This window comes from Anthonomus grandis, chromosome 2 (assembly GCF_022605725.1).
Source record: "Anthonomus grandis grandis chromosome 2, icAntGran1.3, whole genome shotgun sequence".
Taxonomy (NCBI): Eukaryota; Metazoa; Arthropoda; class Insecta; order Coleoptera; family Curculionidae; genus Anthonomus; species Anthonomus grandis.
In genome coordinates, this window is record NC_065547.1 from 4979465 (window position 1) to 4991829 (window position 12365).

A 12365-nucleotide genomic window follows, 5' to 3' on the forward strand; every position below is an offset into this window, starting at 1 on the left:
CCAAGTATGGTGGGGTCGAATTAGACCTTTCGATTTTTTTTTAAAATAAAATAAAAACAAATTTAAAAATATGAAAATAATAATATATTACCAACTCTGAGGCCATATAAGCCAAAAAAAATGCACTTAAAATAAAGCTAGACTAAAAAATATAAGGTTTTTTAAAAAATAGGCTTTTTGCAAAATGACTCGAAAATAAACTAAAAAACACAAAATTTAGGTGAAAAATTAAGAAGATGTTCTTAAATAAATGTGAAAACGTTCAAAACACTTAAAAATAAAATCATAAAAAGGTTTATAAAAAAACTAACAAACATGTTTGAACCTTCTATTATTGGCAATTATTGCAACGAATTCTTTTTACGCAATGATTTTTACAAACCTATTTATGGCAGTTATCACATATAAGTGATTATTTATTATCGTTGCGTGGACAAATAGAACACCTTGCACGCTTAGGTGGTTTTCCCCCATGTTCATTTCTGCCTGGACCTATCTCTGGAATCTGACCAATTCGATGAATAAGCGCTTTTAATTCCCTGGGAATATTTTCCATTTGAGATCGGCGAATTAATTGGTTATGTATTAGATCTCTTCCTAAGGTAACTAGAAACTTTTGGTGTGTCATCTCAGCCTCTGGATGAGCATTATTATATAAAATACTTCTATTTACAGCGGTAATATCCATCATTCGAAACCAAATTGCTTGCGGCCATCTTCTAGTGCGTCTACCAACTTTATAATTTGCACACGTCTGATCTAATACATCTACCCCCATTTTGGTAATATTGTAAAAATCTATCATGTCTTGAAGTTTATTTTCTCTGTCCAAAATTCTATCATTATGATGAAAACTTGATATAAGACAAACTGCTCGATTTTTTAGTGGAACATAAGATAGCAAAGTCACGTCTCTGGTAAATCCGAAAATCGAAGAATAAACCGGTCGCTGCTTATTTGGGAAAAATTCCTTCGGTAGGTCCCTTTTGTTTTTTCGGATAGTACCGACATAGGTAAGTTTACAGCGTTGTAGCTCTTCGACAAGCTCTAAAGAAAAAAACCAGTTACGCCCAGTAACATTTCGGTTAGAATTTTTTATCGGATCAACTAAAGAAAGAACATTGAGGGTGGGTATGGCTAGCTTCTTAGGATTTTGCATTTGAGTGTCTTTTCCGGTATAAACAAAGGCATTTACTACTAAATAATGTGTCCGAGCATCACAGAGACACATTATTTTGATTCCGTATTTTTCCGGCTTACCTTTGATAAACATTCGAAATCTACAATTACCGCGAAAACCAATCAACATTTCATCCACAGTTACATATTCCCCACATGAATAGTTTGTATGACAATTATTCACGAAGCGATAAAATATATCGGAAATATGGGCTAGCTTGTCTCCGGCTTCAATGCGCTTACTTCTGGTGTCTGGATCATCAAATCTCAAAGCTGTGAGGAGAAAATTAAATCTTTTTGCAGTCATTACGGAACGAAATATATCACGACCCGTGCCATCAGTTGCGAAAAGGGAATTAATATCTTCGTGGTTCGACTTGAATATGCCTGTCAAGAAGAGGAGACCAAAAAATGCCAACATTTCGGTTTCGTCAACATGATTTAAAAATTGGCAGCATAAGGCATTGTGCCCATCACTAGCTTGCAAGCTCGTTATTTTTTCATTGGTCTTCTCGATAATTTGCTCGATTATTGTATCGTCAACTAACAGCTTAAAAGCTTCTGTGGCTGAATTTGGTTTGTTAACTCGTGCTGGTCCAGAAACTCCTGGTAGATGCCAAACAATATTGCTTGCACGAGCACGGCTTGTGGCAGGAGCTTTTGTTGACCATTTTTTTCTATTTTTCCCATAATAGTAGCTTCGTACGCCAATTTCACTCTCATCATCACTACTATCTTCCAAAATATCTGGTTCAATATCCAAATTTATTTCATCTGGCAAATTACCAACACCCGGTTCAGAATCACTATCGCTTGCAGAAATATGTTCACTTACGATAGTCTCGGCATCAGAAATATCGCTGTCATTATCAAAAAAAGTGTTAGCAAGCTGTTCTAACTCGTGCTCTATTAGGGGTACCTTTTTATCCTTTAAAGAAGCCATTACATTAAAAAATTAGAAAACCCAAAAAACTACGTTTAACGTATGGCGGGGTGAACTCAATAGATCAACCCATTTAATTCACAGACCTTAGCTAAACGAAAACTCAAACGCGATTGCCACGCAGAAATATTCTACTCAGTACGGTCGAAGAATACATGGAAGGGTGTGTTGCCACTTGCAATAGTTTTTCTTTTATAAAAGTTTTTATTTTGGATGGGGTCAAAATTGACCCACCATACCAGTTAAGGGTTAAAACAAGCGACTGAAGTGTGACTGTGTCACCGCGTGACCATTTTGTGTCTCTATTTTATAATATTAAGGTAAGCACATGTTTTTTTCTAGGCTTCATAGCTATTATATTTTATGAAATAAGTATAAGAAATGCACTTTATAGGTTAATACACGCATAATTGTTTTCTTTAAAATAAGTTTATACCTAATACTTTTCTATTATTGAATAATTCCTGCATGTTCAATTACTGGTTTAAATTTTTTTTTAAATATATAAATGAACAGTGTGTTGATTTACTGGATTTTACTTACGGGAACGGGAAAGATGCCACATATTCGAAAAATGGGCCCCTCTACAGTCTTGAGCGCTCACGCGGAAACTAGATTAGTTAATTGGATTTTGTCAAAAGCCAAATTGGGACTCAATACAAAAAGTTGTTAAAGATTTTCAACGACCAAATAATTTTACTGATGATAGACCAGAAGATAAATGGTTAAAGCTTTTTCTTCAGAGGCACCCACAAATTTCAACAAGAAATACAGAGATTATTTCCAAAACTCGTGCTGCGGTTACTGAGGATGGTATAAGGCAATGGTTTTTAGAACTTATCCAGTATTTAACTGACAAAAATGTATTAGACATGATGTCTGATCCAGCCCGCATTTTTAATGCGGATGAAATCGGTATAAGAACGTGTATGAAGTCAGGTTTGGTTTTAGGGCCCTCCAAAAAGTTTAAAAACCTTTACGAGATTGCAGGCGGAAACGAAAAAGAGTCAATTACAGTGCTGTTCAACTATGCTGCTAATGGTGTGGCAGTCCCACCAATGATTGTTTTCCCATACAAAAGAATTCCTAAAGAGCTAGCTCTTTCGGTGTCAAAAGGTTGGGCAATTGGAAGGTCCGATTCTGGGTGGATGACCAGTGCAACGTTTTTTGAATATATTGCGAATATATTTTATTCCTGGCTTTTGGAAAATAGCGTTATATTTCTAGTAATTCGTTTCATAGATGGACATAAGTCCCACTATAATTTGGACCTGCATGAATTCTGTGTGGAACATAGAATCATCCTTTTTATTGTTTATACCCGAACTCGACACACATACTACAACCTTGTGATGTCAGTATATTTAGACCCCTAAAAGTTGAATGGAAATCTGTGTGCCGACTTTATAAACAAAAGAGTTGTACACCAATTACTCGGCACAACTTTAGCGTCCTCTTAAGAAGCTTTTGATAAGGCTTCTAAACCAGAAACCATTATAAATGGATTTAGAATTTGTGGCCTTTATCCATTAAGCCCTGACTCAGTTCATTATTCAAAGTGTATTTCGACCCGGCGTAATAAAATCTTTCAGAAAAGACCCGGTACCGAATTATCAATAGAAGACTATAAATGTTCCTTGAAAGTATTGGACCATTATTTAAAGGTCAATAATATCACAAATTTGTCCAACAGTGTAGATTCTTTTAAAAAATGTTGCGAAAAAACGCAGGTGACTCAACAAGTTTTAATGATAATAGCGATAATGTTGACCAGTTATTTAGCGAGTCTGAAATAAATGACATGTCAGTGAATATACAGAGCGATATATTTACAGATTCCTTTTTATCTGACTTACCCCACCCCTTAAAATTGACGGAGTTTTATATGAGCCTCCAACTTATCAGACATCACCATTACCAGAAATTGATGTAATTACACCTATTTTATTACCTGGTGTGCATTTGAATTCCCAAATAAAATCATACTGTTTAGAAATTCTTGACACGATTATCGACAATGCATTTATTATTATAGAAGACAGAGAATTCCAATCTGAGTGTATGGCTATTCCAGCCAAAACTCTCCCTTGCAGCAAATCGAAGATTAAAATATTATCCAATATTGTCATTAATCCAGGAAATAAAAGTTTAGATAAAGTTTGGGAAAATCATCTTCACTGGCCAAAGCAAGAGGGTGTATCAAAAAAGAGAAGCCAACGTGTTCAAATGCCCTACGCAATAACATTCGATAAGTGGGTGAAACATCATTCTGAACAAGAAAAAAAAAGAATAGATAAAGAGAATATAATAAAGAAAACAAAACTGGAAACGGCTTTAAAGAAAACGTCAGCTGAAACTAAGAAATTAGCTAAGAAGCTTAAAAGGGTTGTTAAAGAAGGGGGACCAGAAAAAACAGAAGATTCAAAAAAGTTGATAAACGGAGTTCGAGAAAATCAAGGTAATTTTAACTATACCTACTTACTCCGCTTTTTCTTACTTGCTCTTGATTTGATTGCTAATTTATTTTTTTCTTTCTCATCATCATTTTCTTCTTCTTCTTTTGCTTCTTGTTTTCTCTCTTTGACTTTTTGACAAAATTGATTTTACTTTACTTTTGACTCTTTAGTACATTTTTATTTAAAGCAAATCTATCCACTAAGCATTGTGATTACACAAACGCTTACTAATTGTTCTATTTTTTATGCAAAGGGCCATTTCTGTAAAACGAATTAACATACAATAGATTTATTGTACAAAATATAACCCAATAAGAAAATAATTATACAAAATGAATTCTCTTGATCCTCTATTTTGATACTCTCTTTAAGTTTATTTTTAACAATATATTTCTTACATATTCGTATTCCTCGTCTTATTCTATTGTTTTGATTACCACTTGGTTTGCCTTCTTTCTCATCATCATACTCTTTTTATTTTTTGGTTTCTTCATTTGCTTCTTCTCCTCCTTCTTCTTCTTTATCTTTTACTCCTTAGTACATTTTCATTTAAAGTAGTTCTATCCAATGAGCATTGTGATCACTTAAAAGGATATAACCGAATAGAAAAAAAAGATTGTACAAGACAAAAAATTTATTTTCTGGATCCTCCTCATGTCACATTTTCCAACTGTTGCTGCCTAATTAAACAAATTACATACACACTTAACAATCAAATAACAATACGGCTAAGAACAATTAAATTAAACAAATATATCACGTAACATTCGCTCCTATCCCTAATGACTATAAAAAACCCCCATTAGGAAACAAATACTCGAAACAGTGTTCTTATCACAAACATCTAACGACACAGTTTATTTCAATTTTTTTTTGTTCTTTTTATACAATTAATTAACCCTATTGTACTAAAAATATCTTTGGTCGTTAAGGTTGCACCTCGCACACGAAATACGTTTCGAACGAACAAGGGGAGTCGTTCCATTTCAAGCCTTTTCCGTCTCTGTTCCACAGTTCCAGGCAGTTTTCCTGTTCGCCGTTTTCATATTCGAAATTGTTCGGCTCTCCGGCGTTCCAATTGGTGAACGTGATCGGACGACCGGTGGACATCCAGAAGAAATTCCCTTCGTCCGCCAGATCTGTGCCGGAGGTCCAGAAGTGTTCGTTCCCAAAACCTGGAAGAACAAATGTAAGTAGGAGTGCATGGAGAATAACTAGGGGTATGTAATAGTACGTGGAAAGTGGCAACTAGAGGTTTCTAGTTGACCAATAGAAAGGACGAATAGAAACGGACTTAAAAACTCTATACCAAGTGAAACAGAAAAATTGTAGGATAAAGGTCTATTAAAAGGAGAAAAATTTTTTGGTTTAGAAACTATAGAGAATTGCTTCACTCATGAAAAAGAAGAAGAATGCAAATAGGAGTTCGTAATGAAATAACTAGGGGTACCTTGTAATTAAGAAACTGACGAACTAGGAGTTTGTTTTTTAATAACTAGGGGTTCGTCCTATTTGGCATTTTAGAGGTGATACACTTTTAAATATTGAAAATCGAAAAAATTTATATAGGTCATACTTTTTACAAGCTGACTCAAATCCGAGACTTCAGGCAAAGGTGTATAATTTAATGCTTTTCAAAATTTCGTTTAAAAATTCTCAAAATTTCCGAAAAAAGATTTACTCCAGCTACCTGGATTCATTATTTTATATGGATTTTCCAGGCAGTTGAACCGTCGGCTTAATTTATTACTTCAACTGAGTAATTAAGAGCTTGAGTAGCTATATAATGTATATATTTTCTTCATTTTCCAAGCAGTTGAGGCAGCTTAAAATTTCACTTTCAGAAATTTCCTGAAAAAAATGCTAAGAAGCATGTGAAATAAATCTAATACTAAAACAATTAAAATTTTCGAATTAACTGCCTGGAAAAAACAAAAGAAAAAATGACATAATGTATAGAAAATTAAAGAAAATATATATTTCAACTTAGGCAAAGTTGATCTTTTTTTTATTTTTCCAGGCAATTGGGTTATTTTTTTTATTTATTTCAGGCGGTTAAAATCTTAGACTAGTGAAAACGTTGCTTTAGACATTTAATGTTATTTTTTTGGAATTAGTATAAGTCTATAAAATATACTTTTTAATTTATTCTAGGCAGCTAAATAACTTCAACTTTCTGAAAAAAAAATCGTCAACTATCTACAATTAATTTAGATAATATCTGTGCCGGAGGTCCAGATGGGTTCGTTTCCAAAACCTAGAAGAAGAAATTTAAGTAGGAGTTCGTGGAGAATAACTAGGTGTTAGCGCACCGCTAAATCATAATTGTTAAAATCTATTAATCGCGCATGTACTACACATATTTGGTATATTCTGGGCACTTTACCAGCAAGGTAAAGGCAGAGACAATTGACTAGCAATCGGGTTAAGAACGACGTGAGTGCCGGATCTAACAATTTTACGAAACCCAAAATAAGGACCTTTTAATTTGTATTTGGTTGTGAGAGCAAGGCTTATGAAGTTGGTAGTTATATAAAGGGACGTCCCTATCTACAGTGAAGATAGAAGACCATTGGTAAGTGCCCTTTACTTCAAACATTTAAAACCATGTGTGTATGTAACGTACAATTCCTTTGAACCATATCATTTACTAAAATACAGTCCACTATTACATTTTCTTATTATATCTTCATGGTTGTGCGTTAACATTTTGGTGCCTTCGACCGTATAAAATAAAAAAAAAATTAAAAAATTAAAAATAATAATTGTAGTCTCCAAAACATATAAACAAGTTTTTTTTCAAAACTATTCTAAAAAATTTACGTAGTGTGTAGTGCAATCCGTACTCCGCTCAAAGCGCTGCGCGCACCGGTACTCGTCATTCGTTCGTTTCCGATCCTTTCTGAATGTCTCTCAAAAAACCGATCACCGCTCGTCAGTGACATTGAAATTTATTTTAGACGAGTAAATTATCATCCCGCGGCAGAAATTGTCCCGCGTTTTACTGCATTTCACAGTCTCGACTCCGGTCAATTCGCACCGCGAGGCTCTGAATTTAAGCTTTAGTATAGTGTAGCAGATTTGATCCCAAAACTTATTTATTTTCTTTTCGCGTACTTTTCAAGTGACTTATTTTTATTATAGCCTTAGATTATTGGTTTTTATGGTAATTTAAGTAGGTATAGCTATAAAAAAAAAAAAAAAATGTCTTTAAAAAAGGCAATTCAGAAACGAGATGTGCTTACTAATAGCATAGCTGAATGTCATCGTTTCGCTAAAGAGTCTGAAAAAAGTCCGCAATACATGGAGCACTTTAAAGTTAGGTATACCGATTTGGATGAAATTTATGAAAAATTTGGAGAGTACCATAATTCTGTCATTATGGCAATCCCAGAAGATTCTGATGAGGATTATAAAACTCAAGACAAAATTCAGAAAGATGTTGTGAAGAATTATTACGAATGTAAAATGATTTACAACAAACTTTGCTTGCAAACCGATCAATCTTCTTCCAATGTTGTTCGAGTTGAATCAAATGCTAAATTGCATAAATTAAGTGTGCCTACCTTTAAGGGTGATCCGAAATTTTGGCCAACATTTTTTGATTTGTATAACCAAATTGTTCACGACAATGATAACATAGGCAATGTTCAAAAACTACAGTATTTATTTTCTTTTCTTGAAGGAGAGCCTTTGAAACTGTTAACAGGCATTGCTATCACAGATGATAACTATAATATCGCATACAATAAATTAATCAGTCGTTATCAAAATAAACGGCTTATGGCTTCTAATTCAATTCATGCAATAATGTCAGTTACACTAAGAAATGACAGCTCGAAAGAACTAAGAAATTTGATTGATACATTTTCAGAGTCTTTAGCAGTCTTGAATGCTCTCGGATTTCAAACAAAAAACTGGGACTTTTTACTGTTTTTTATTCTACTAGAGAAAATAGATATACCTACAAGAACAAGTTTTGAAATAGAATTTAGTCAAGTTGAAATTCCAAAATATGAGAATTTATATTTATTTTTGGAAAATAAATGTAAAGCTTTAGAGTCTTTGCAACATTCTATATCTAATAAATCTAACAAATCTTATTTTCAGCCAAATACCAAACAAAATATATACCCGAATTTCAAATCCAATAATAAACCTGCTACTGCCTTTTCAGCCTACGTATCTAGTAACAATGCTTTACCTAATCCTAACGTTAAGTGTTTTCTTTGTAATGCCTTACATGTACTTACAAAATGCACAAAATTCGCAGAGCAAAATTCGCAAGATCGCCTTTCATTTGTTAAGCAGAAGAAACTTTGTTTAAACTGCTTACACCCATCTCATTCTGTTCAAAATTGTTCTTCAACATATCGTTGTAAGACATGCAATGGTAAACACCATACATTAATTCATATGTCTAAAAATATTTCTGAACCTAATGCTTCAAACCTACCCTCTTGTTCTACTACTAATTCTGCCACAACCCACCAAACTAACGATAATCTAAATACCCATTGTGGTAATACCTTTGCTATTCAAGGTACTGTTCTTCTAGCTACAGCTGTCGTAGAGATAATGGATGGTAAAGGGAATTATCAACCCATAAGAATTTTAATTGACAATGGCAGTCAAAATTGCTTTATCTCAGAAATCTGTCTTCGCCGTCTTGGTCTTCCAAGGCGTCAATTTACAACCTCAATTTTTGGTTTAAATCAAATGTCATCCTTCACTTCAAAGGGCATAGCTCATTGTACCATAAAACCAAAGTGGAAAGTTAATCCTTTATTGTCCTTTGAAGCCATTGTTGTACCACAATTATGCTCGAACATGCCTTCATTTACTTTACAAAACGATGAATGGAAACACTTACAAGGGCTTGAACTTGCTGATCAATCCTATTATATTTCTAGTCCAGTTGATTTACTATTAGGGGCCGAAGTTTTTACTGAGATACTAAAAGAAAAGAAAATTGTTGGCCAAGTTGGTCAGCCTACGGCTATTGAGACCGTCTTCGGTTGGATTGTTTTGGGTAAAGTAAACAATAATTCTTGTCCCTCGAAAACGACTTCTTATTTTCTTCACAACTCAGAAGCTCAACCTCTTGAGTTAATAATGACCAAGTTTTGGGAACTTGAAGAAATCCCTTCCGCTCCTTTAATTTCAGGGGATGATCAAAGGGCTGAGTTGATTTTTAGCCAAACTGTCAAACGGACCTCTACTGGTCGGTTTATGGTATCCCTTCCTTTTAAAGAATCGGAACCAGACGTAGGAAATACTTATCCTCAAGCCCTCAGAAGATTTTTACTTCTTGAATCCCGACTTATAAAAAATCCTGAATTATACAATTCTTACTCAGATTTTATAAATGAATATATTCATCATGAATATATGACTCTTATTCCATTTAACTTGCCCAAACCAAATATTTCGTGTTATTTGCCACATCATTGTGTACTAAAACCGGATAGTATTAGCACTAAACTCCGTGTTGTTTGGGATGCTTCGGCAAAGGGTCCTAAAGGTCTTAGTCTTAATGACACTTTGCTACCTGCTCCTAAATTACAAAACGATTTGAGTTCTTTATTACTTATTTTCCGTCTTTATCCGATAGTTTTCATAGCCGATATAAGACGCATGTTTTTACAAATCCTGATAACCCCGGAACATAGAAAATTTCAAAGAATCTTGTGGCGATTCTCAACAAAGGATCCAATTCGCGAATATGAACTCAATACAGTTACTTTTGGAGTGTCTAGCTCACCTTTTCTTGCCATAAGGACCCTTAATGAACTCGCAGAACGCGAAAAGGAAAACTTTCCCAATGCAAGTCGTATTTTAAAACAAAATACATATATTGACGATGTTCTCGGATTTAGCCCTTCTATTTCTTCAGCCCTTGATCTTCAAAGGGAGCTAATCGACTTATTGAAATCTGGTGGATTTCAGTTGGCCAAATGGGCCTCAAACTGTCCAGAATTATTAGCTGCAGTCCCTGAATCTGACCGCCAAATGTCTCTTTCTTTTGACAAAGAACAACCAAATTTTATCAAGGTTTTAGGCCTTCAATGGCATCCAAAAAGTGACATATTTACTTATCAATACAAACCACATGAATCTGAATGTACAAAACGTACTATCTTGCAGGTCATAGGAAGAATATTTGATCCTTTAGGTCTTCTTTGTCCTATTTTATTATTAGCTAAATACATTATGCAACAACTATGGCTCTTAAAAATAGATTGGGATGATACTCCTCCAGAACCTCTAGTAAAGTTATGGACCGAGTTAAAATCTGAACTTCCCCTGTTATCAGAGTTTAAACTTCCAAGGCAAATTAGTCTTGCAAACAGATCTTGTGACATCATAGCCATATGTGATGCGTCTAACAAAGGTTACGCCGCAGTAGTTTATTTTCGGGTAGAAGGTGGTAATCAAATTTCTGTATCTTTGGTTTGCGCAAGGTCTCGAGTAGCACCAATTTCAAATCGTCAAACTCTAGCTCGATTAGAATTACTAGGCGCGGTTCTTTTAAGCAATCTGGTGAGTTTTGTCATACACACCTCTTCTACTCATATTACCATTAATAATATTTATGCCTATACTGACTCCCAAATAGTTCTTGCCTGGTTAAACTCTCCTCCAGAGAGATGGCAGACCTTTGTGGGAAACAGAGTAAATCATATACAAAAAATAATCCCCTCTTCATCTTGGTATTATATCCCATCAGCTATTAATTCAGCTGACTGTGCTTCTAGAGGCTTAACAGCTTCTAAATTGATCTATCATGATTTGTGGTGGAAGGGCCCTGCTTTTCTTTGGCATCCAAAAAGTAGTTGGCCCGATAGTGTAAGGGATCTTCCAAAAAAGGATTTTAGCGCTGTAAATATGGAGGAAAAACGGAAGGTTTTTACTACGACTGTTGAGAATCATACTTTGGATCTTCTTATCAATAAGTTCTCGTCATTACCTAAAATTCAACGCATTTTGTCATATTGTCTCAGAGTAAAAACGAATTTTAAGAAAAATACTACAAAATTGTATAAAAATCCGAGTCCAGATGAAATGTGGAAGTCTTACTCTGTCTTAATTAAACATGTCCAAACTTCGTCATTCCCTGATCTTATTTCTAAACTAAATAAAGATGTTCCTATTCCAAAACCTTATCGAAAACTTTCACCATTTATTGACAAGGAAGGAATGCTGCGTGTGGGTGGACGTCTTCAAAATTCAGACTTACCCTACTCTGCCAAGCATCCTCTCCTATTACCAAAAGTTCATCCCTTTACTAACCTAGTTATTGAGTATACCCATAACCAACATTTGCATCCAGGCCTAAAAACCCTCCACCATTTATTACTACAACAATTCTGGATCATTTCTGCTAAACATGTCATACAAAAATTATTATCAAAGTGTTTACTTTGCTTTAGAACAAAACCAAAACCATATCAGCCCCCTCCAATGGGAAATTTACCATTTCATCGAATCAATCAGTTAAAGCCATTTTCTCACATAGCAATCGACTTTTGTGGTCCGTTTTATGTAACTCCCTATCGTTACCGCGGTGCAAAGGTTTTTAAGTCATATGTTTGCGTTTTTGTTTGCACAATATACAAAATTATTCATCTGGAACTTACAACGACCTTATCTACAGAAGGATTTGTATCGGCTTTTCGCCGATTTATTTCACGACGTGGCACTGTAACTGATTGCTGGAGCGATCAGGGCAGTAATTTTATAGGTTTTAAAAATCAACTTGTAGAATTTTCCAAGGAAGCTTCAGA

At 34.5% G+C, this 12365-nt stretch overlaps 1 protein-coding gene across 1 annotated transcript in view; it reads right to left on the bottom strand.

Annotated features, from left to right (window-relative positions):
* Positions 1 to 5194: 5194 nt before the first annotated feature.
* The window catches only part of LOC126750092 (mannose-binding protein C), a 97432-nt gene continuing 90261 nt past the window's right edge, over positions 5195 to 12365 (bottom strand). The window contains exon 5 of the mRNA XM_050459597.1: positions 5195 to 5753. Coding sequence (XP_050315554.1) covers positions 5506 to 5753 — 248 coding nt within the window. The 3' untranslated portion in view covers positions 5195 to 5505. The remainder of the gene's footprint in view (positions 5754 to 12365) is intronic.